This window comes from Triticum aestivum, chromosome 4A, assembly GCF_018294505.1.
Source record: "Triticum aestivum cultivar Chinese Spring chromosome 4A, IWGSC CS RefSeq v2.1, whole genome shotgun sequence".
Lineage (NCBI taxonomy): Eukaryota > Viridiplantae > Streptophyta > Magnoliopsida > Poales > Poaceae > Triticum > Triticum aestivum.
Window position 1 is genome coordinate 459,577,137 of NC_057803.1, and position 23,708 is coordinate 459,600,844.

At 46.4% G+C, this 23,708-nt stretch overlaps 3 protein-coding genes across 5 annotated transcripts; 2 read left to right on the top strand and 1 right to left on the bottom strand.

Moving 5' to 3' along the window:
* Positions 1–542: 542 nt before the first annotated feature.
* On the top strand, positions 543–1,262 carry LOC123086346 (protein transport protein Sec61 subunit beta). The gene has a single exon (XM_044508101.1). It carries the CDS (start codon positions 672–674, stop codon positions 1,005–1,007), a length of 336 nt encoding a protein of 111 aa, XP_044364036.1. The 5' UTR covers positions 543–671; the 3' UTR covers positions 1,008–1,262.
* A 1,353-nt stretch (positions 1,263–2,615) lies between these two features.
* On the bottom strand, positions 2,616–7,079 carry LOC123086347 (RNA-directed DNA methylation 4). Of its 2 annotated transcripts, none has more exons than XM_044508102.1 (10): positions 6,521–7,079; positions 6,305–6,391; positions 6,129–6,223; positions 5,227–5,298; positions 4,745–4,786; positions 3,773–3,921; positions 3,570–3,688; positions 3,315–3,399; positions 3,164–3,237; positions 2,616–3,084 (listed from the first exon to the last, which is right to left on the bottom strand). In XM_044508102.1, the coding sequence occupies exons 1-10, from the start codon at positions 6,636–6,638 to the stop codon at positions 2,936–2,938; spliced, it is 990 nt and encodes a 329-aa protein (XP_044364037.1). In that variant the 5' UTR covers positions 6,639–7,079; the 3' UTR covers positions 2,616–2,935. The 2 variants fall into 2 exon arrangements, with proteins under 2 accessions (XP_044364037.1, XP_044364038.1); XM_044508103.1 differs by having other exon boundaries at positions 6,129–6,217; positions 6,521–7,077.
* Positions 7,080–11,006: 3,927 nt separating this feature from the next.
* LOC123086348 (probable carboxylesterase 12) lies at positions 11,007–12,719 on the top strand. 2 transcript variants are annotated; one of them, XM_044508104.1, is made up of 2 exons: positions 11,007–11,190; positions 11,549–12,719. In XM_044508104.1, exons 1-2 carry the CDS (start codon positions 11,062–11,064, stop codon positions 12,536–12,538), a joined length of 1,119 nt encoding a protein of 372 aa, XP_044364039.1. In that variant the 5' UTR covers positions 11,007–11,061; the 3' UTR covers positions 12,539–12,719. The 2 variants fall into 2 exon arrangements, with proteins under 2 accessions (XP_044364039.1, XP_044364040.1); XM_044508105.1 differs by having other exon boundaries at positions 11,082–11,322; positions 11,405–12,719.
* Positions 12,720–23,708: the final 10,989 nt, after the last annotated feature.

Below are 23,708 nucleotides of genomic sequence, written 5' to 3' on the forward strand. Positions count from 1 at the left end.
CTAATACATTTGCAAAAAAAGAAAAAAATGTTTTGAATACAATAGTACGGAAAGTGCTTCAGAGAAACAATTTGAGAAAAAAAAGAGTACAAAAATCCTATCTGACGATCGTTTGCTAGGAGAGGGGTGACAAGCAAACCCTTTTTTATGATAGTTTTAGTTCTGAGATGAGATCAAACAATGACAATTTTAAAAAATTGCCTTGTTTGACAAAAACTGTCATGTCGCTATGAAGAAATAGCCATCCCTCGCACCTAAAAATGCAAGTGAAATCATTCACAAACGCCACCTTCTTCTTTTAACAAACGTTCACCGGCTAAGGGGTTGAAAAGTAAGCCAGGTTAATTGTCCAGTGAAGAAACTAGAGTTTTCATAAACGATAGTACAACAAAAGGATACGAGGGGGAGGATATGGATGGAAATCTGAGAGGGCAACTTCTTTCTCTTTTTTTCGCAAAAGGGAAAGAATCCAAACAGCACGAGGAACAAACTGGGTATATGTCCGCTCACTGACCGGTGGGCCTCGTCGGTCAGTAGCTCCGTCGTCAAGTCTTGTACTCTTGTTAGCTCGAGATCCAGACTCGAGAGCGCGAGCGAGACTTTTCTTTCCATCCGCAGGAGATCCCGACGAGAAGACGAAGGCGAAGCCGGCGGCGCAACCGAAGCCCCTCATGGCCCGCTCGTCCTCGCAGTCCCAGTCCTCCGTCGGCGGCGCCGGCGCCGCCGGATCCCGCCCGGCCACCGCCGGGCCCCGCGGTACGCCCGCCGCCACGGCCGGCATGCGACGCCGACCCGGCCGCACTTCCTCCTCCGCGTCCGGTGGCGGAGGCTTCTCCGGCGGTGGAGGGAACAACATGCTGCGCTTCTACACCGACGAGGCCCCGGGGCTGCGCCTCTCCCCGACCATGGTGCTCGTCATGTCCGTCTGCTTCATCGGCTTCGTCACCGCCCTCCACGTCTTCGGCAAGCTCTACCGCTCCCGCACCGCCGCCTCCGCGTCCGCCTGATCAATCCGGTTCCTGCTCCTGTTTCGTCTTCGTCTCAGATCAGATCAGATGGTTTTGGTGTGTAACAAAGAGGCTGTGGTTGCTACCTGACGAGTTAGATCTGCCGAAGTACCCTACATGTTTAATTATGGTGCCCTTTCTGTTTCCATTTACCTTGTTGTTGCGATGAATTGTGGCTAATCACTTGTGCTTGTCAATTGAAATCATCAGAAGTGTGTGCTTCTTGGGGATTGGGGCACAGTTTTGCCTGTTTGAGAACTAGTAGACCAATTATGCATCTTGCTAGCTTCATACGTTGCTTAATTAAGTACCTATGCAGTTCTCTTTTGGTTGTCATCAATTTTTATTAGAGAACTGGATGTTTCTGTCGGATAATTAGGCATCTCATGATTCTTTCTCGAGCTTCTGTGTCACTGTGATAATACTAGTAGCTAATCTTTGTTCACTAAATATAGTTTCTATATATAGAATAGCTATGCCATGTTCATAACACTCGAAATGCTCTGCTGTTTTCATGGTTTGATGGCCTTTTATGGTGGAAAATTCTGCTCAATCTTTTGACAGGGTAATAAATGATGAGTGATCAATTTCGTTGATCTGGATTGGCATAAGCAATTCGCTAATGTTGTAACGTGTAAGACAGAACTTTAGCTATGCAATCTAAACGTGGTGGTACTTTGGGCAAAATTGCATGTTTAGATTAATTTTAGTGACCTGTATATTGATCTGAACCTTGGATTGTTGAATTTGCCAAGCCTGTCGCAAAACCACAAGTTACCTTTGAAAAAGAGAAAACCTAGAGGCTAGAGGTTGTGCGATGTAACAAACTGGCAACATAATTGGTGTGTCTAGGGCACATCCAGATGTACTTTAGTTATTGCACATCTAAGTGAGTGAATCAAGTATAAAAAGAAAAAAAAAGAGAGAAAGAAAGTATTCACACGAATCTTAATGTAAGATCAATGATATATGACTTAGATGTGCAATACTTATAGCACATCTAGATGTGCTTTAGCAAAACTGAAGATAATTTACAAGAACAAGAACAAGAGATGTCTAATATTCCCTCTGTCCCAAAATAAGTGTTGAAGTTGTACTCCCTCCATCCCATAATATAAGGTCGTTTTGCAAGCTATTTTAGCTTGCAAAATGATCTTATATTATAAGACGGAGGGAGTACTAAAGTCGAAACACTTATTTTGGAACGAAGGGAGTATTAAAATTCTTTTTGTATGGAGGTTATGTCTGTTCAGTTTTACTCCATAGTATTGCTCAGACAACCTCAACTTTTTTGCCTGTGAAACGTGAGTATTTTCTAGTGATGGTTTAGGGGTAAATGTATCAGCTGTGCAATTCCGAGCCAAGGTTTTGATGTGAACAGCACGGAAGATATTGATTGATGTTGTTCTGGAAGTTGGGCTTCACGCTTGCTCGTTTCATTGATTCGTCATTAGAAGTTCTGAACAAAGCTGTATTGTCAACAGTGTTTACTGTACTTAAAAAAAAGTGTAATATCCACTTGCTGCTTATCTGATCAAAAGTTAAGTGGCACAGAGCTAAGCAAGCCTACTAAAAAAGAAGCAGAGGGTATGTGAAGCGGGGCCCATCTGATAAAAAGATATCACTAAGATTCCAGGAACCCACTCTTCTTCAACACTAACCTGGATTCAGAGGCAGACACGCCTAACGCAACCCATCTTTGGGAGCTACTAGCAGCAGCACCAACCCAGCTAGATCACTGCTGACCGAACAAGAAACACAAAGAAGTCCACCAGATCAACGGTCTTTCCTCATAACGCCAATACAATGTTTCGGTGACAGTGGGGCTAGCGATGAATTTCCTCTTGAGTTACGAACGCAAGAGGTTGTCTCATCCTATTTCATCGTCAAAGATTACACCCAGCTAAAACATTATTTTGCTGCCGCCGCTACTCCTCCTCATCGGATTTTTCCACCTCTTCATTCTCGTACTCGGAACCAGAGCCATCTATATCCGCAAATGGATTCTCGTCACTGCTATCATCATCCTCATCCTCTGAAAGTTCTTCAGGATAATCATAGAGTGGGTTGTCTTCGGCTGCATGTTCAACGCACAACTTTTAAGCTAATGAAGATCTTACCAATTAATTACAGAAGCAGAATGATTGTACAATTACCATTTGAGTCATCCGTGTCATATGGATACTCATCATCATCGTAACATTCGCCATCCTCATCGTCCACTTGTAACCTAGTATAAGAAGACTTGTCAAACAGAATCCCCACGAAAAAGAATGGGATCTAGTAACACGTTTGAATGAAAATTACAGTGGGTATGAAGCTGCAGATGCGCCCTCCTCCATGTTTGTATCATCCACCTCCTTGACAGTATATATGTCATAAACATCTGAATCTACTCACCAGGAAAAATATTCTCATTAATATTTGCGCCCAAGCAAAAATGCTTGTGATTACTATAAAATGCATTATTACACTTTGCTATCAACACCAATGATCTCAACTCTTTCACACACTGTTAAAGCTTACGTGGCATGAACACCTAAAAGGAAAGAAATTACATACCTTCTGACTGTGCTAGCGAAACAATATCAGATTCGATTTCTTCAGCAGCCGACGGCAAGTGTTCCCGTAGAAGCGGAAGAAAGTTGCATAAAATCGCACCCTCTTCGACAGAGGTCATCCTGCAGAGAGCATCATAAGGAACCACATGATTGTTCACCATTTTGTTTTAGAAGAACAGATGAGTTATCCAAAACAAAACTTACTGTGGTTCTGCTGGATGCTTCTCTCCATCAGAATCTACTTGGACAGCATCATAAAGATGACACATTTCTCTCAGTGTTTCATCAACCTCATTATTGTCTCCTTTCCGACTCTTCCATATTTGTGCAAAGCGGGCATTTCTTCCAAGATTCTATATAGGGACATTGACAAAAACTATTACTAACAATGAGGGAAACAGAGAACCAACATCATCCCCTGTCTTTGATGGATGCGAAGAAAATAAGAACTCGGCAAAAAAGTGCTGCTGTCAAGAAAGCATAATAGCCCTCACCAGCTATGCAAAGGATACAAAGGTACACATTATTATTCCAAAGAAAACACAAGCTGAATCTCAATCATAAGAAAGGAAAAGAGCGTGCTCTATGTTAAGGAGTATCAGTATAAGCCTAGGAGTCCTTATTAGGCTATGTTTCCTTCTTTGTACCCCAAGTATTGTGTGCCATATATTGTGTGCAATAGAGATAAGTTAAATCCATAACACGGTATCATGGGCCCAGGTTTAGGGAATTTTTTTTGGACGTCGCAACTCGCCCTCTCGACCTAATCTTGCGCCGCCACCTTTCTCCTTGGCCGGTTGTGCTGACCTCCTCTCTGCTGGCGCTGCTCTCCAGCGCCTCCCGTCCGACTCCGCCCCCTGATGCTACAATCGTCCGTGTCCACCACCCGCAGGACAACCACGCTGGTACTCCCGTCCACCACGTCTCACCGTCGCTGGTCTGTCCTGGCGCGGCTCCCGCTCTGATCCAATAGGTAAGTTGCACCCATAACACTCTACACTTACTCTAGAAATTGATCATGCTGTATACAACACTTGCCCAAACCCTTTTCACCTAAAATAATTTTACTGTCCCTTTACAATACATTTGCTTGATCCCAGCGATCCATCAAATTAAGTGCATAATTAGTACACATAAACTTAAGGATAAGAAGTTCACTAGCCAGAATAAAATTACCTCATGTCTCTGTCTGGCTGCTGAACGTAGCTGGTCTTGTTTCTGTTGAAAGAGAACTATCTTAGAATTTGATTGAGTAACTTCATTCCAAATTCCAAATAGAAAGCTCTGCTTATGACATCGTAGTTCAGCAGTGGATCATTCAAACGCTCAAGGAGAGAAACAAGAAGGTTTAATTATTCAAGTGGTCCTCAGGGCATAGTTTTAAATAGCGGAGATAACGGCCGCTATTGCGGTAGCGCTATTGCAGCCGCTATTTCTGAAATTAAATGTCATTACTTTTGTCAATGATCTAGAAATATACAGAATAATCTAGTGTTCTTACAAATCGGCTATGCGGACATAGCGCCTGCAATATCGCCAGCTATCTGCATTCCGCTACATGGACCCCAATCCGCTACCAGCCCGCTACCCGCTATTTAAAACCTTCTCAGGGGGACGAGCACAATAATAATTAGGTAAATAATTGCAAAGGGACTTACTTTGTCTTGCTTCATTCTTTCATTCCTCTCCTTTGTCTTGCTCTTTATCTCTTTGGTGCTCAGGTCAGAATGCTAAAAAGAAACAGATGGGATTATGTTCTATAAAATGTATTACTATGCATAGAATAACAGTTAAGAATGGGAATGGGTCGGCCCGCTCCGGCGCGGACCTGGTACCATTGGCCGATCTGCTTTGTTCAGGGACATGGAGCCAACCCAATGGTCCAATGGTGATCGGCCTCATGCCCCACTGGGTAACATGGTCGGACCCATTTTAATTGACACAAAATAGGAAGTAGTAACACAACATCTTTACAAATAGCATCATTAGCGGTAGAATTTTTTAGCATGTTAGGATCTCTAGAGTTATTTTTTTCAAAGAAAAACAATGCGTATATACAGCCGTTAGCATATTTGTAACTCTAGAACAAAGGTAATTTTGGATCAATACTTTAAATTTTTCTATAAATACAAGGCTAATAACCCTCATATATGCATATGCCACTGTAAAGGCTACTACAACTTTGGGCAACCAAATTTGGCTCGACCCACTTGCCCCGATGACCCGATGGGACTGTGGTGTCCGGCTCCCCTGGCCCATTTTTCATACGAAGCCGACCCAGAAGACCCATTGACCTTGAAATTTTGGGTCGGACCAACGTCTCAATGGGTAACATCGGCCCATTCCCATCTTGAGAATAACTACTACTGATCATTGAGCAACCGCATATTGATGGAACTAGTAATTCCTTTGTTCCATGCATGTAGAGTACAACTAGTCGCATATATCTCCCAACAATTTCAGAGAAGTTATTCGGTTCATAATGTGTGGCCAACAAAACCTGTGTGATGCTCGACCAGTTTCACAAGAAAGAAATACAACAAGACTTAACGAATATTACCAAAAGGGAGTGAAGAACGTCTTCAACAGCCCCAGAATGATGGACTGTCTCGACATGCTGGACAAGAAGCTTCTTCACCCGTGGTTCCTCTGAAGCTTATCAGTGGTGAGTTATGTTAAATAGGGTAAAATCATGAGTGACAGGTTACATGCAAACAGGAGGTGGTTGGTTCATACCTTGGGCACTGGAGGAGGGTTGGGAGATGGAGAGGCTCGAGAAATCGAGCATGGCCTTCTTCATGGGCCTCTCATTGATCTCCAGCCCTAACAAAGCACAGGAAAAAGACCACCTTTATTGACCTAAGAAAAACCTTTCCTTTTCACTGTAAAATTTGATGAAACGGAGAGGGGGGAGCAGCGGGAAGGAAAGAGCAGGGCTGGAGGAGTGCTCACAGAAAGCGTCGAGGCGGGCCTGCGAGGGCTTGCGCTTGACCCGGACGACGACGGGCTTCTCCCGCACCTCGGCCGCGGAGGTGGAGGCGTCTCCGGCGGCCTCCGCTGCAGACGCCATGGCCGGCGAACCGGGGAATAACTAGGAGCCCGGGGACCGCTAGCCCCTGTCCTCGGCGCCTCGCCTGCACGGAGAGAGCCCCCAAAGAAGAAAGGGAGGTTGTCGCGCTGCCGGCCAGAGAGGGTTTCGGGAATAGGGATGGAGAAGCCGCAGCGAGTCCGAGACGAACTACGACTCTCTTTTTTTTTTTTGAGACAAGGGAACTACGACAGTACGACTGTAGTAGAAAGAACTAGTAGAAAGCAGATCATGGGCCGATTAGAAGCACGGTCGGAGGCCCAGTGTTGAGAGCCTCAAACCCATCAAAGCCAGGGGAATTGGCTTCTGCGCGCACCTCCCTGCCGTCGGCGGCGACGGTATGGAGGGCACCAGCGAGGCGCGCGTCTGATGCCTTCTCTCAGGATCTCCAAAAGATTACGCAGGGGAAACCAAGGGAGGCATGGGATTTGGACCATCCGCGGCTGCCGCACTTCATCTGGTTGCAGCAATAATTTGGGAGCGAGGCGGAGAGAAGTCAAGGAGATGGGATCGAGACGTGGCAAATTTTCGTGTTTTGACCCTTTTCTAAAACCTATTTGAGATTTGACCCTAGTTTGAAAAAATCCATGGCGGTAGAATCTAACAGTCTACCGCCAAGGACTTTGGCGGTAGGAAACATCGCTACCGCCAACCGGGCTGGCGGTAGCCTGCACAACCCTACCGTCAAAGTGCTTGACGGTAGGCACGAACACGCATTGTGTTTAATACTTAGGAGGTTTTTGACGGTAGGGCATGCAACCCTATCGCCAGGGACCTTGACGGTAGGCTGTTATACCCTACCGCCATGGTCCCTGGCGGTAGCAAAATGGTCAGATCTCAAAAAAAAATTTAACTAACATCAAATCTTGAATAGGTTTTATAAATGGATCAAAACACGAAATTTAGCCTCGAGACGTGTGAGCCCAAGAGATGATTTTTCTTTTAGGCTAATATAAAGCCCAACTAAACATTCCAGCAGGGAAAAAATCCCTTTTCCACGAACACGGTAGAGTACTCAATACAATATAATTCCTTAATCTGCTAAAAAGGTAAAATTCTCTAAAAGAAACACAGTAAAAAACACGCCTAAAAGAAAGAATAGTATACAAACTGTGTGAATTTGATATAGTAGGTTTTTTTTGAACACGTGAATTTGATATAGTTGTGCCTCTGGAATCCTTGTTTATCTATCGTGCGGTCGCATTTGTTAACGTGTGAGATGACATTGGTGCTTATTTTTGGGAGGACTACTAAGCTTCATGGAATCGGGATTCAAGAAGTGGTGTCACTCTTATATAATTGGGTTAGACCCCCGCATCAAGGCGACTACGACAGTAGCCGAGGCTCTTAATAGGGCTTGGCCAGCAGACCCCGAATCTCTCTGTTGCGGAACTATCAATGTGCCAAGGAAAATACTAATGAAGCATATAGAGGAAAAGTTAATGTGCCTCCATTAGGTGGAGGCGCCCCCTAGCTTAGGCCGAATTGGAGGAGGATTGTCCCTCCTAGGGCCGGCACAAGGGAGGCGGAACCTTCCCCCTTGTGGCCCTCCTCCCCTTCTTCAACTTATATATACTAGAGATTTTGGACACACGAGTTTTGGAGCATCATCTAGTTCTCTAGTTCTAGTTGATCGAACTAGAGCTCGACCTAATCCTCTCTAGTCCTCATAATTAAAAATCCAGTGTGGTTCTAATCGTATCCCTCTAATTCTCCGGCGACGACAATCTCTGTAGGCGAAGCGCTGCCAGATCGTGAAGACTGTACACTCGCAAACTGTAGAGAGGTCGTGCTTTTGATCTTCCGTTCGAGCGATCATTTGTGAATGCTTCGAGGGACTTCATTTATACATGCATGTACATTATATATTTTTTACGTACCTTGCAATTTTACTTGTCAATAGAATGGAAATCACTTAGAAATGCATCATTTGGTTGTATGACACCGCATGTGTCCCTATTGATTAATATTGTAGGTGAAAATTTTAATCACCGGTGGGCAAAATTGAAGCATGAATACCATTAACTAGTGAAATCTGAACGACATGTGGAATTCCAAAAGGTCCCTGATTTGAACATGACAGACTTCATGAATTCCTTCAACAAGCTAATAACTACACTGTGTCCTTTGAAGTTTAGCAAGAACTTAATTGTCTCTATGACCATTGCGAGGCATAGAAAGGTTTTTAAAAAAAATCCAATATAGTTCGGATTTTTTAGGATAGATTAATCAACAACTACATTGTTTGATGTGATCCATTGCGAGGTATGCATATGCTTAGTTTTTGCTATTTTCCCAGTTGGTTCGCATTTGTTTATTTCCGATTTTGATTTTTTTTATGGTTGTGTTTTTATTCTTCTTCCACTAACATTAATAACTGATTGTTAACTAATATGGCTTCCATCAGTATAGTTGATTGTTTTTCCACTAATATTAATAATTGTTTGTTAACTAATATTAGATGAACGATTTTTTTCCTCCATGAATAGTTGATTGTTCTTGTAGTTGCAAACAAGTTTAATAGTTGCGGAAAACACATAGTTATTGTGAAAGTTTATGGGAGAGGAGTCTAATTGATGGGATTGTGGCATCTTATACAATTCCTTTTGCTTTATGCATTCTTGTAATACCATACCTCTTTTTTCTCTATGTGTGTTATGCAGCCATGACAGACGTACATGTGCAATGCAAGGAATGAAAATTATGTTAGATTACTTGTTAGTTTAGATAATCATAGAAGCATATTCGTTACGTCTTATCTTTGGATGTACCGCCCAATATTACTATGTAATGTGAATAGTTTAGTATGTATTTGCATTGATTTCTTATAGCCCTTCTTAGATTTAGTTATATCTTACACAAAAGAAAGGAAAGTCACTTTCTGCACGGGAGAATACAAAGTACCAAATGGTTTATATTATACCATAATATGATTATTTTTTGATTGCATGTGTTGTGAGCATGTTTGAAAGTTGGAACTATTTCATAATGCTTGTGTGACAAGTTTCATGGATTTTCTCTAAAGTTATATGGAAGTCCAATGCAATGTGTACTTTGTAGGGGTTACTATAGTACGTTATATTTGTCGAAACGTGCGTTCCACATGCATAATTATTAATATTTCAAAATATACAACAAGATAAATGATTGATACCCCCCCCCCCCTTCTTCAAGTTGGCTAAGACTTAGCCTTTTTATTTTAGTGATCCAATATCACATTGAATCCATATGTATGCGGATACTATCAAAAAGGGGTCGAGAATTGAAAATTGCCTTTGGAGGCCAAGCTCCATGGAGGTTGTTTTTTGAAAAAAAATCAAAATTCATATGTTTACATTTCAAAAAAACTGAAAAAGTACATATATATACATGGAGGCATAATGCACATATGTGTCAATCTCCACGATGAAATACGTTGAAATAAGGCCTGTGAAAAAAAAATGTGGCTTTTTAGCACATGATAGTCTTTATCCCCAAAGTCCATGAATTTATTTTTTGTACAAGCCGCAATTCAAGGTATATCATCTTGAATTTTTTACACACATGTACATTTCATTCTTATATACATGAATATTTTTTCAGATTTTTTTGAAAATGGAAAGGTTGAATTTTGAAAATTTGAAAATTTCAGCCTCCATGGAGCCCGGTCACCAAAACGCCCTAATCATGGAGAATGTGATGATGGGTTTCTTTCTGAAGTGTAAAACCACTGAAAAAGACTCTCATTTTTTCCCACTATCTCTGTGCAATTGAACCACATCCTTTCAAACACCAAGATCAATTTATGAGATAGCCGTTGCAAAACTCTAATCAATTGGAGTCTCCAAAACATTTTCATTGGGAGTCACCGGAGCACTTGCACACTCCTTTGTAGATCGAACGATCAGCTGAGGAGTTATTGGGCCTATGTGTAATTATAGGACTTGTTTTTTTTTTTTACAAATATGCGTGAGCTCTTCATGTGGCTGTGGGATCTAGATCCAAGGACCGAGCTCTTTTTGGAGCACTTGAAGTAAGGTGCTCCCGGAGTGTTGACGTATAATGTGCAGCCTAGTCTTTTTTATTAGATCGGTCTTTTGGTTGCATTGGCTAGAGCATGCACTTCTACATGGTATCGGAGCCAATAGGTCTTGAGTTCAAGACCCAGCTGACGCAATTAAATTGCTGCCCACTTTCGGTCCATGTTTAGGCCTGAGGGAGCCACACGTGAGAGAAAGTGTTGACGTATAATGTACTGCCTAGTCTCTTCCATGGGATCGGTTTTTTGGTTGCATTGATAGAGCATGCACTTCTACAAGGAGCACACGAGAGGTGAGCCAAGGACAATAGAAGCCTCCGAACAACATATCACCTAATCCAATAATACACTCCAATGTTAGGTCAGGAGTAGTACTTTTCTTTAACAATGATTCTATGGAGAAACAGTTGGTGGTGCTGGTCCACCGCCCTACTATTCTCACCACCTTCAATCTGGTTAGCACCAATCTTCTCTGCTTGCCTCCGTTGCAGTCTTGCAGAGCACCAAAAGGAAAAGGTATGTTGCCCATGGTTGGGACTTGGGAGGCTGAAGGTTGATGCTGCCAATAAATATGGAGGCAGCTACGATTGCTGGTGGTTTCATGGCGAGTTTTGCTTGTTTTGGAGTTTGGGACTTGGGAGGCTGAAGGTTGATACTGCCAATAAATATGGAGGCTGCTACGATTGCTGGTGGTTTCATGATGAGTTTTGTTTGTTTTGGAATTTTGTAGCTTGTCAGGGTGCTGTGTTCTGTCTAGTGGCCTTTGGTGGTAGACCGGCAGAATAATGGTGTTGGTGGAGTGAGGGCATGCCTGATTCAGCAGGTCTCTCTGTCTCTACATAACGAAGTGACCATTTCCGCTTCTGATCCACAGCTTCAAGCCAAGGCCGGCGTCATGGACCCTGGCTCCGACATCATCGAGTACGAGAGGCCCGGCGTCGTGCGCGTGTACAAGAGCGGCCGCGTCGAGCGCTTCGACGGCACCGACACCAACACCGTCCCGCCCTGCCCCTCCGGGGACCCCGCCTATGGCGTCGCCTCCAAGGACGTCGTCCTCGACGCCTCCGCCAACATCTCCGCTCGCCTGTACATTCCGGCCGCGGAGCCTGGCAAGAAGCTCCCCGTCGTCGTTTACTTCCACGGCGGCGGTTTCCTTGTCCAAACCCCGGCCTCCCCGTTCTACCACGCCTACACCGCGTCGCTCGCCGCCGCGGCGCCCGCCGTCGTCGTCTCCGTCAACTACCGCCTCGCTCCCGAGGACCGCCTCCCCGCCGCCTACGACGACGCCTTCGCCGCGCTTAAGGCGGTCGTCGCCTCGTGCCGCCCGGACGGCGTCGAGCCGTGGCTCGCGGCGCATGGCGACGCCTCCCGCGTCGTCCTCGCCGGCGACAGCGCCGGCGGCAACATCGCGCACAACACGGCCATAAGGCTGCGGAAGGAACGCATCGAGGGCTACGGCGACGGTGTCAGCGGCGTCGCGCTCCTGCACTCCTACTTCTGGGGGACAGAGCAGGTGGGCGGGGAGCCCACGGATGCCGCCTACCGCGGCGAGTTTGAGCGATTGTGGGACGTCGCCTGCGGCAGCCAGTTCGGCCCCGACCACCCTTACATCAACCCGGCTACGTCGCCGGGGGAGTGGAGCCAGCTCGGGTGCGGCCGCGTGCTCGTCACCACGGCGGAGCTCTGCTGGTTCGTGGACAGGGCGCGCGCGTACGCGGAGGGGATCAAGGCGTGCGGATGGGACGGAGAGGTCGAGTTCCACGAGACCAAGGGCGAGGAGCATGTCTACTTCTTGTTTAAGTCCGGCTGCGACAATGCCGTCAAGGAGCTCGCCGTCGTGGCCGACTTCGTCGGGCGCTGTTGAGGTTGCTTGCCTTTTCTGCTCGCCCGATGAATGATTCAACAGTATTTTCTTTTTTGAAGAAACAGAGTGATTCATCGGTAATAAGGGATAACATAATTGGTGAGGGATAGGCGCCGATCAACCGGCCAAAATTTCATTGTGAGATTCAGGCGATCCAGAATAGCAATGTCAAATTCATAAATCCTCACTGCTTCCAAAATAATTGTTGGATTATGGCGGCACTGCCAAGACGCAGGAGGCAATAATGCTAAACATACAAAGAGTTACACGCAATTACACGCTGACTAGGATTTTTTTCTTCTATTAATCAATCATAAACTTGCCCCCCCTGATTTTCAGGGGGGTGGGCCGCCTCGTCACCTATTGACCAATCAAATTAACCCTCTTTGTAAAAGCTTATAACTCGTTTGTACGTGTAGCATTACTCCACAGGGGGTTTCTTCCAACATTCAGGCCTCCTTTGATTTGGAGGAATTTCATAAGAATTTTAGAGGATAGGATTCTTATAGGATTTTTTTTCTTTAGAGCCCTTTGGTTCATAATAATAGATTTCTATTCCTATATAGGATTGGTTCCTATCCTCCACATTTAATAAGAAAATAAAAATGAGACTAGACTCAATGAAAAAATTCATTTGGTGTCAACTAAATGACATCTCGTTTCCTATTTCTACTCATAGGATTTGAGATACATGCCATCTCATTTCCTACAAAATTCCTATTCCTATGATAATCCTATCCTATGAACCAAAAGAGGCCCCAACGAATACAGGCAATATCCCCGAACATCTAAGGCTAACCTCTTGCATTCCCTGCTAAAAGTCTCTCTGTGTACTCGGCATTTGGTGCTCACATATATTGATCTTCATAAACCCTAACCATAGTATCAACGAACACCTTTGTGCATACTATGATGGTATCTTCAGTCATTCGAAGATACTCATAGTCATTACTACAACAATGCCATATGGAAACATTCAAAGTGCCGCGATCACCTTTTAGAAACAAAAGAAAAGCCTAGTGAACCGACACATTTCTCTGTTGCTTAGAACGGTTATTTGTCTTACATGTCATCACCAATTTGATAGAACAACTGTTCAGACCTATGAAAGCGTAGCCAGAACATGTAGCCATGGTAGGTACAGCCGGGCACAAAGTAGTCGACCATAATCTTATCATGATCGACGACTCTATTCCAGTGAAATATCACACGACCCATCTGTGACCCCGCATGCTTCCTCTTCATTCGGTTTGCTGCTATCCATTGAGCAACCATCAACACAATCTCATCGTTCCTGGTGTCCATGACCTCACTATCAGATTCAGAACTCAAAGATGACGACTAGACAAAAAAACCGACGCATCGATTTGGTGCCCGAACGTAGTTGCACCTGAAATCGTGGGCGTCTGTTTATGGCTTGGGATCCGTGAAATTCGCTCTGGCGCGTCTGACGCGGAGCGTGGAAAATTGGACATGCAGTGAAATACAGTAGGAAACAGTAGCGCATTCGTGGGCCCAAAACTTATGGGTGGGACGGCATTCGCGCATGGGAACTCTGGTCCGTGACAAGTTCGTTAAGGGATCAGATAAGGCAGTGGACAACTGTAAGTGCATCTAGTGCCACCCCTTAGTTGGTTTTGGAGTATTGACGACAAATCTGGTTGAGGGACTGATGTGTTTGTGAGAATTGCTGGATAACACAGGTAGTAGTCCCTCATTGATTCGGTTTACCTACCAGAGATGACCCCTAAAAATGTGTGAAGACATTGAAGACAATGGTGGTCTATGAAGAGTTTCACATCGAAGACTATGACATGAGAAGACATCGTATGAAGACTATGGATTGCGAAGACGTAGTTGTTTCGTAGTTTCCTTTTCTTCTTTGTTGAGTCATAGGAACCACCGTACTCTTAAGTAGGGTCCAAGTGAACAAAGTCAGAGTGACTGAAGTGATGCTCAACCAAATCCTATGTCTTCGAGCGAAGACAATGAGAGCAAATTTTATCCAAAGCTGGATAAGTCAGCTTTACTTGTAGCCCAAGTCAAGCTGTCGCGTGTGTTTGAAATCTGACCGTTAGACACGTGTCAGTTCCTTAGTGGCCCAGGGTCATTTCGGACAAATCAGGTCGGGTTGCCTAGTGGCTATAAATAGCCCACCCCCTACACCATATATTGGTGGCTGCTTAGAGTTAGTACACGGCTTTTGTCGTTTAAGAGCAACCCATCTCGAAGCCTTTGAGAGAGAAATCCTTGCGAGGACAAAGCCCTAAACACCCAGAGCCAAAGAGTGTTAGGCATCACTGAAGTCTTTCTGTCTGCGTGATCTGAAGACTTGTTACACTTGAGGACTGTGAATCCTCCAGCCGGTTAGGCGTCGCGTTCTGAGCATCCAAGAGTCATAGTGGATCGCCGGTGAACGAAGTCTGTGAAGGTTTGGAAGTCTACCTTGAAGACTTACCAGAGTGATTGGGCGAGGACTGTGTGTCCTTAGTTCAAGGGGAATAAGGTGAAGACGCGGTCTTCTGAGTTGAATCTCAGCCTCCCTAACCAGACGTACAATTGTCACAACAATTGGAACTGGTCCAACAAATACCTGTCCTCACCAAGCAACTGGTTCTATCCTTACCTCTCTCTTTACCTACAGTTTGTCTTCGTGAAGTCATTGCCTACTTGCATGATATGATTGACTTCACTATGTGAAGACTGTTGTTGATTGATTTCATACTTTCTTCCATCTTGATCCATACTACCTAGCTGCTGATAGTCTTCGTGCTTTCACTTCATTGCTTACTTAACTATGGCATGTCTAGTGTAGTCTACCTTCCGCTGCATATCAATAGGTTCATTTCTACTATTTGTCTTCAAAGCCCCCGTGTTTTGAAGACTTTCATAAAAATCGCCTATTCACCCTCCTAGTCGATAGCTAGCACTTTAAATTGGTATCAGAGCAAGGTGCTCCCTTGTTCTATGTGATTCGGTTTAACCACCTAGAGTTTTAGCTATGTCGACTGCAGGGATAATCAAAGTCTTTGCTGCGTGCCCTGACTTCGATGGAACTAATTACCCTTACTGGAAGAATAAGATGCGCATGCAACTTGAAGCCATTGATGTCGACCTCTGGTATGTCGTCAAGAATGGCGTTCCCAAGGCTGGTGAAGGCGTCACCGCAACTGATGTCAAGAAGTTCATTCAACTGGATTCTACTACCAAGAATATTATCTGTGGTCATCTAACCAAAGGACAATATGGCCGTGTGAGTGCTCTGGAAACTGCAAAGCTAGTCTGGGACTGGCTCTCCAAGGTCAATGAAGGCGTATCAACCCAGAGAGACTCAAGGATCAGTGTTCTTCGCAATCTCTTCAACCGCTTCAAGAGAAATGACAATGAGAATGTTCAGCTGACGTTTGATCGCCTCACTGATATCACAAATGAGCTTCATGAACTCGGCGCCACTGAAATCACCAAGCATGAAATCGTCAAGACACTCTTGAGATCACTCGATAGCTCATTTGACACCTTGGCCCTGATGATTCAAGAATGCCCTGATTTCAAGACTCTCGATCCGTCTGACATACTTGAGAGGCTCAACACACATGAATTTCAGCTATCTGAAAAACGAGACATCTATGGTCCCAACTATGGCCGAGCTCGCGCCTTGAAGGCAAAGGCTGTTTCCTCATCTGAAGAAGAATCTGACTGCAGTTCTGAGGATCGTGAAGACATTGAAAAGGAGCTTGCCATGCTCGTGAAGAAGTTCCAAAGGTTCACTAGGAAGAAAGGCTCCAGACAGTCTTCAAGATCCATCTCAAGAAATGATGAAGCTTCCTCCCGTGACTACAAGAAGAGAACGTGTCACAAGTGCAAGAAACCTGGTCACTACATCTCTGAATGTCCTCAATGGGACAATGAGAACAACAACAAGAAGAAGAGAAAGGAATATGATTCTGATGACAAGAAAAAGAAGAAATCCTTAAAGTCTTCTTATAAGTCTTCGTCAAAGTCTTCATCACGCAAGAAGAGCTCATCTAACAAGGGTCGTGCATTTGTTGGCAAGGAAATGGATTCAGAGGAGGAGTATGCATCTGAGGAGGTGGAGATGGAGTCTGAAGAGGAATCTGACTCAGGCGTTGCAAGCCTGGCTTTAGCTTCAGCGTACGTCTCCAAGTCCATCTTCAACACTGAAGACGATGGCCTCTTCACCAACGCTGATGCTAACGAAGATGACTCTGCACCCACCTACTGCTTCATGGCACGTGGTGCCAAGGTAAACTCACGCAATGCTCACTATCAAACATCCAGTGAAGATGACTCTAAATGTAAATCTAAACCTAGCTACAAAATACTTGCTAAAATTGCAACACAGCAACAAACTGCTATGGAACATATTCAAAAATTGTTAGACAAAAGCGATGACCTGTTGGACGTGGAAATGACTCGAACTCAGTCCTTAATTGAAGACATTAAAAATCTTCATGTTAAGTATGAAGAGCTTGAAAGTCGTCATGAAACGCTCTCAATTACTCATGAAAAGCTCTCCTACGATTATCTTCAAAGGAAGCAAGAACTTGAGAACTTGAGAGCGGCTCATGAAGATCTTCAAAAAGAGAATGAGTCACTTCGCACTCAACAGATCAATCCCGCTCAGGAAGGATTTGAACCACCATGTCTAAAATGCCTTGAGCGTGATAATGCTACTTCTGTTGCTGAATGTTCTACTGCTACTGCTATTGCAATATCTTCAATTGCTGATGTGGTAACTAACCCCTCTGCTGAGGATACCACTACTATTGCTGATGACTAATGAGAACGCCAGATTGAAGACGTTGCTTGAAACAGGAATGTACAAGAGTCTCAAAGGGCATCAGACACTATGTGATGTCCTCAAGAAATAGATTCTGAACCAAAACCCTAGGAAATAGGGTGTTGGGTTCGAGAGGAAAATGAAAGTTGATGGTTCTTACTGGAAGCCTGAGCAGTACCCCAAAACCACATGGGTTGCTGCAAAGGGACCTTCAGTGGATCCATCTACCTTATCTGGCTTCACTTGTGCTAACCCTATTATCATTGATGAATCGTTTGATGCAAACTATACATTGTTTAAGAATCAGAATGGTGAAGTGTTTGCCAGGTATATTGGTACTAACTGCATGAATGGACCACCTTTGAAGAAGATCTGGGTGCCCAAGAGTTGTCTTGAAAATCTTCAGGTGAATGTCATCATGACACCACTTGGGAAGAAGACAAACCCTAGACCAAAGGCTTCATACAGACATAGGACTCACCAGAGTCGCCCTAACACAAATGTTTTGCAGGGAAACCATACTCGGGCCTATGAATATGAGTGTGTTTCATCAAACCGCCATGTTCATAAGACCAAGAACTACTCTGCTTATTCTTATGAGTATTATTCACCTCCCGCAAGACTATTTTCTAGGGCCCCAAAGCCAGAGTTCTCAGATGCTGCACTTAGACTCATTGCTTCGAAGCCACCCCTGCAGATGTGGGTGGTTAAGAAAACTTAACTCTCTTTTGCAGGGAAAGGTCTCCAGCCGGAAATCAAAGGCGTCAGATGCTATTGCTGGGGACAGCTTAACTCTCTTTTGTAGGATCGAAAGTAAGTCTAGAGGGGGGGTGATTAGACTACTTGACCAAATAAAAATCTAGCCTATTCCCAATTTTAATTCTTGGCAGATGAGGGAGTCCTGGATTAGGGGGTGTTCGGATAGCCGAACTATACCTTCAACCGGACTCCTGGATTATGAAGATACAAGATTGAAGACTCCGTCCCATGTCCGGAAGGGACTTTCCTTGGCGTGGAAGGCAAGCTTGGCGATACGGATGTTCATATCTCCTACCATTGTAACCGACTCTATGTAACCCTAACCCTATCCGTTGTCTATATAAACCGGAGGGTTTTAGTCCGTAGGACAACATACACATTAACAATCATACCATAGGGTAGCCTCTAGGGTTTAGCCTCTTTGATCTCATGGTAGATCTACTCTTGTACTACCCATATCATCAATATTAATCAAGCAGGACGTAGGGTTTTACCTCCATCGAGACGGCCTGAACCTGGGTAAAACTTCGTGTCCCTTGCCTCCTATTACCATCCGGCCTAGACGCATAGTTCGGGACCCCCTACCCGAGATCCGCCGATTTTGACACCGACATTGGTGCTTTCATTGAGAGTTCCTCTGTGCCGTCGCCGTCAGGCCCGATGGCTCCTACGATCATCAATGGCGATGCAGTCTAGGGTGAGACCTTCCTCCCCGGACAGATCTTCGTCTTTGGTGGCTTCGCACTGTGGGCCAATTCACTTGGCCATCTAGAGCAAATCGAAAGCTACGCCCCTGGCCGTCAGGTCAGATTTGGAAGTTTAAACTACACGGCTGACATCTGCGGGGACTTGATCCTCGACGGATTCGAATTACTGCCGAGCGCGCCGCACTGTCACGACGAGCATGATCTAGCTCTGCCACCGAACAGTGTCCTGGAGGCCGCACCCGCATCGGCTCCGACCCTTAGTTCGGAGCCGACCGCGCCGATCGAGGATGGGCGGTTGGACGCCACCTTGGGGGTTGCGATCCAAACGACGATTGAGCTAAACACCAGCCCCGTACTCTGCAAGGCTCATGACTCCAAGGAGCCGGACTCCTCTCCGGACTCCGAACCCTCCGCGCCCCTGCCAGTTGAATCCGATTGGGCGTCGATCATGGAGTTCACTGCCGCAGACATCTTTCAGCACTCGCCTTTCGACGATATCCTGAAGTCACTGAAGTCTCTCTCTTTATCAGGAGAGCCCTGGCCGGACCACGGTCAGCAAGGTTGGGGTACGGACGATGAAGAAATTCAAAACCCACCCACCACCCACTTTGTAGCCACTGTTGACGACTTAACCGACATGCTCAACTTTGACTCCGAAGACATCGACGATATGGACACCGATGAAGGAGATGATGAAGCACCAGCGCCTACTAGGCCCTGGAAAGCCACCTCGTCATATGACATATACATGGTGGACACCCCAAAAGAGGGAGAGGGCGATGGAACAGCGGAGGATGACCCCTCGAAGAAACAGCCCAAGCGCCGGAGTCAGCGGCACCGCTCAAAATCCCGCCAACACAAAAACGGCGATTCCAGCACGGGAGATAATAATACTCCGGAGAGTGCCGAAGAAAACCCCCTCTAGCAAGGTTTAGCACAGGAGGATGGAGAAACCAGCCCCCATGAGAGAGCGGCAGACAGAGAGGTCGAGGACGATAACTATATGCCTCCCTCCGAAGACGAGGCAAGCCTCGACGACGACGAATTCGTCGTGCCAGAGGATCCCGTTGAGCAAAAGCGTTTCCAACGCAGGCTTATGGCCACGGGAAGAAGCCTCAAGAAAAACAGCAACAACTCCGAGCTGATCAAGATTTGCTGGTCGACAGATGGACCGAAGTCCTTGCGGCCAAAGAGCATAAACTCGAACGCCTCTCCAAGAGTTACCCAAAGCGCAGGTTGCTACCCCAATTAGAGGAGGAAGCACTTGATGCGGCCGAACGGCCACCTCGTGGCCGCGACAGAGAGGCCTCCCGGCCCTCCACTCAAACCGCACCCCGTACCAAGGCACGGGAATATGCGCCGGACTTACGAGACATGTTGGAGGACAAGGCAAGGCAAACACATTCGATCTACGGACCGCGTGGGCATCCCATGGCTCGAGACTGTAAACGTCACGCCGGCCACACATTCGGCAGGGCCGAACACAGTAGACAAAGCTCATTGGAGCTACATCATGATATCGCCTAGTACAGAGGCGCCGCATACCCACTGTGCTTTACAGACGAAATAATGGATCATCAAATCCCCGAGGGTTTCAAACCCGTAAACATCGAATCATATGATGGCACAACAGACCCTGCGGTATGGATCGAGGATTATCTCCTTCATATCCACATGGCCCGCGGCGACGATTTTCACGCCATCAAATACCTCCCACTCAAGCTTAAAGGACCAACTCGGCATTGGCTCAACAACTTGCCAACAGGGTCAATTAGTTGTTGGGAGGACCTGGAAGCCGCATTCCTCGACAATTTCCAGGGCACTTATGTGCGACCCCCAGACGCCGATGACCTAAGTCACGTAATCCAGCAGCCAGAGGAATCGGCCAGACAATTCTGGACATGGTTCCTAACAAAGAAAAATCAAATAGTCGACTGTCCGGACGTTGAAGCCCTAGCAGCCTTCAAGCACAATATCCGTGACGAGTGGCTGGCCCGGCACCTCGGACAGGAAAAGCCGAAATCTATGGCAGCACTCACGACACTCATGACCCGCTTTTGCGCGGGAGAAGACAGCTGGCTCACTCATAGAAACAATATGACCAAGAACCCTGGTAGTTCGGACACCAGGGAAATTAGTGGCAGGTCGCGTCGCAACAAGCAGAAGCGTCGCATTAACGGCAACAATGCTGAGGATACGGCAGTTTATGCCAGATTCAGAGGCTCTAAATCCGGTCAGCGGAGGAAGCCATTCAAAAGGAATCCTAGGGGCCCGTCCAGCTTGGACCGAATACTCGACCGCTTGTGCCAAATACATGGCACCCCCGAAAAGCCGGCCAATCACACCAACAGGGATTGTTGGGTGTTCAAGTAGGCAGGCAAGCTAAGCGCCGACAATGAAGACAAGGGGCTGCATAGAGATGACGACGAGGAGCCCCGGCCGCCGAACAACAATGGATAGAAGGGTTTTCCCCCACAAGTGCGGACGGTGAACATGATATACGCCACCCACGTCCCCAAAAGGGAGCGGAAGCGTGCGTTAAGGGACGTCTACACAGTAGAGCCAGTCGCCCCAAAGTTCAACCCATGGTCCTCCTGCCCGATCACCTTTGATCGAAGAGACCATCCCACTAGCATCCGTCATGGCGGATTTGCCGCATTGGTTCTAGACCCAATTATTGACGGATTTCATCTCACTAGAGTCCTCATGGACGGCGGCAGCAGCCTGAACCTGCTTTACCAGGATACATTGCGAAAAATGGGCATCGATCCCTCGAGGATTAAGCCCACCAAAACAACCTTTAAAGGCGTAATACCAGGTGTAGAGGCCAACTGCACAGGCTCAGTCACACTTGAAGTGGTCTTCAGATCTCCGGATAATTTCCGAAGCGAGGAATTAATCTTCGACATAGTCCCGTTTTGCAGTGGCTATCACGCACTGCTCGGGCGAACCGCATTCGCTAAGTTCAATGTGGTACCGCATTACACATACCTTAAGCTCAAGATGCCAGGCCCTTGAGGAGTAATTACGATCAATGGAAACACTGAACGCTCCCTCCAAACGGAGGAGCACACGGCAGCCCTTGCAGCGGAAGTACAAAGCAACCTCTTCAGGCAGTTCTCCAGTCCGGCCATTAAACGTCCGCACACCGTCAAGCGCGCCCGGAGTAACCTACAACAAGACCGCCTGACACGTTTCGAGCAGGCGTAGCAATGCGACCCCAACCCCAACCCTCGCAAAAAGGCGACGCCAGTACTTCGCGTACATAACTACGCTCTAGAAATACCATGGGCATAGGGGGAGGGGCACCATCACGGCACGCCCAAAACACGGCTTAAACCGTACCAGGGGCTGCCGATTCTTTACTTTTCTCTTACTTTCAGGACTCTACTCTTCGGAAGGCCTGTTCGGCAGTTCAATTGCCGCACAAACGATGCAAGGACCAGGGAAGCAGACAAGCCATGCCGCATTACAGAAATCCCAGGTGGTCTCTATCACGAGCAGTATACCTATTTCGCATACTATTCTGCAGCTTGCCCCTGGCGCAGACATGTTAAATAGTCCAACTTTTCGTTTATCGCATTACTTGTATCGTTCTGCTTTGATCGCAACTATTTTTAATAAACAATGCATAGCTTTTGTCTATATTTTGCATTATCCTTTTATAAATAAATGTTCTTTAACGACATGTTGCACCTGTACAACTTGGTACGGCCAAAATACGCCAGGGGCTTTTAGCACCCCTCAATATGGTGTGAGAAGTCCAAACGCTTTCACAAGTACGGCACCCCGAACTTATAGCACTATATGCATCGGCTCCGAATCATGTCTTGGGTCAATAGTTGGGTTTGCCCGGCTCCTATGTTTTGGTGCCTTACGTTCCGCTATATCGGCTAAGGTAGCACTAGGAGAACCACTGCGATTGTGCCCCGGTTGAGCTGGGTCGAGCACCTCAGTGGAGAAAGCTAAAACTGACCGTCATGATGAAGCGAGAGCTGGTCGCTGTTCGAGAGGTTTTTCGAGTCCCTAAAGACTTATGCCACTTAGGGCGAGGAGCCGGCTCTGTCCGGCCAAGGCGTGGATAGCGCCCCGAACTCGGTCTTCCGAATACTAGGGGCTTCGCCGAAATTTAAAATTATAGAATTCTATGGCTAAGTGAGAGTGTTCACACATTATAGTCCGATTGCCTTGTTTGTTGGGCTGAGCGCCTCCCTCGAAGGACCCAAACATGGGAAAAAGAGCGCTCAGGTTTATCCCCGAACACCCCAGCACTAGCGGCATGGGGGCAGAAGCCGACGACTCGCCATCTCTCAGTATTGATAAAAAGCCGCACAGAAGGTAATATTTTAAATTCAAGCAGCATTGCTTAGCGCATATGGACAAGTTTTCAGCGCACAGGATAACACGAGAGGGTTTTACTCAAAAAATACATCCTTGGTACATTCATCCGCAACAAGGCGGGCACCCTTCAGAACATCCTTATAATAATTCTCGGGCTTGCGATGCTCTTTCCCCGACGGTGGCCTGTCCTTCACAAGCTTCTCCGCATCCAGCTTGCCCTAGTGCACCTTAGCATGGGCAAGGGCCCTACGGGCACCTTCAATGCAGACGGAGCGCTTGATGTCTCCAAGCCTCGGACAGGCCTCCACCAGCCGCCGCACCAGCCCAAAATAGCTCCCAGGCTGAGCCTCTCCAGGCCACAGCCGAACTATGAGGCCCTTCATGGCCTGTTCGGCCGCCTTGTGGAGCTCGACCAGTTGCTTCAGCTGGTTGCTCAGGGGCACGGGGTGTCCGGCCTCAGCGTACTGAGACCAGAACACCTTCTTTGTCGAGCTGCCTTCCTTAGCTCGATAGAATGCGGCGGCATCGGACACACTCCGGGGAAGATCTGCGAACGCGCTTG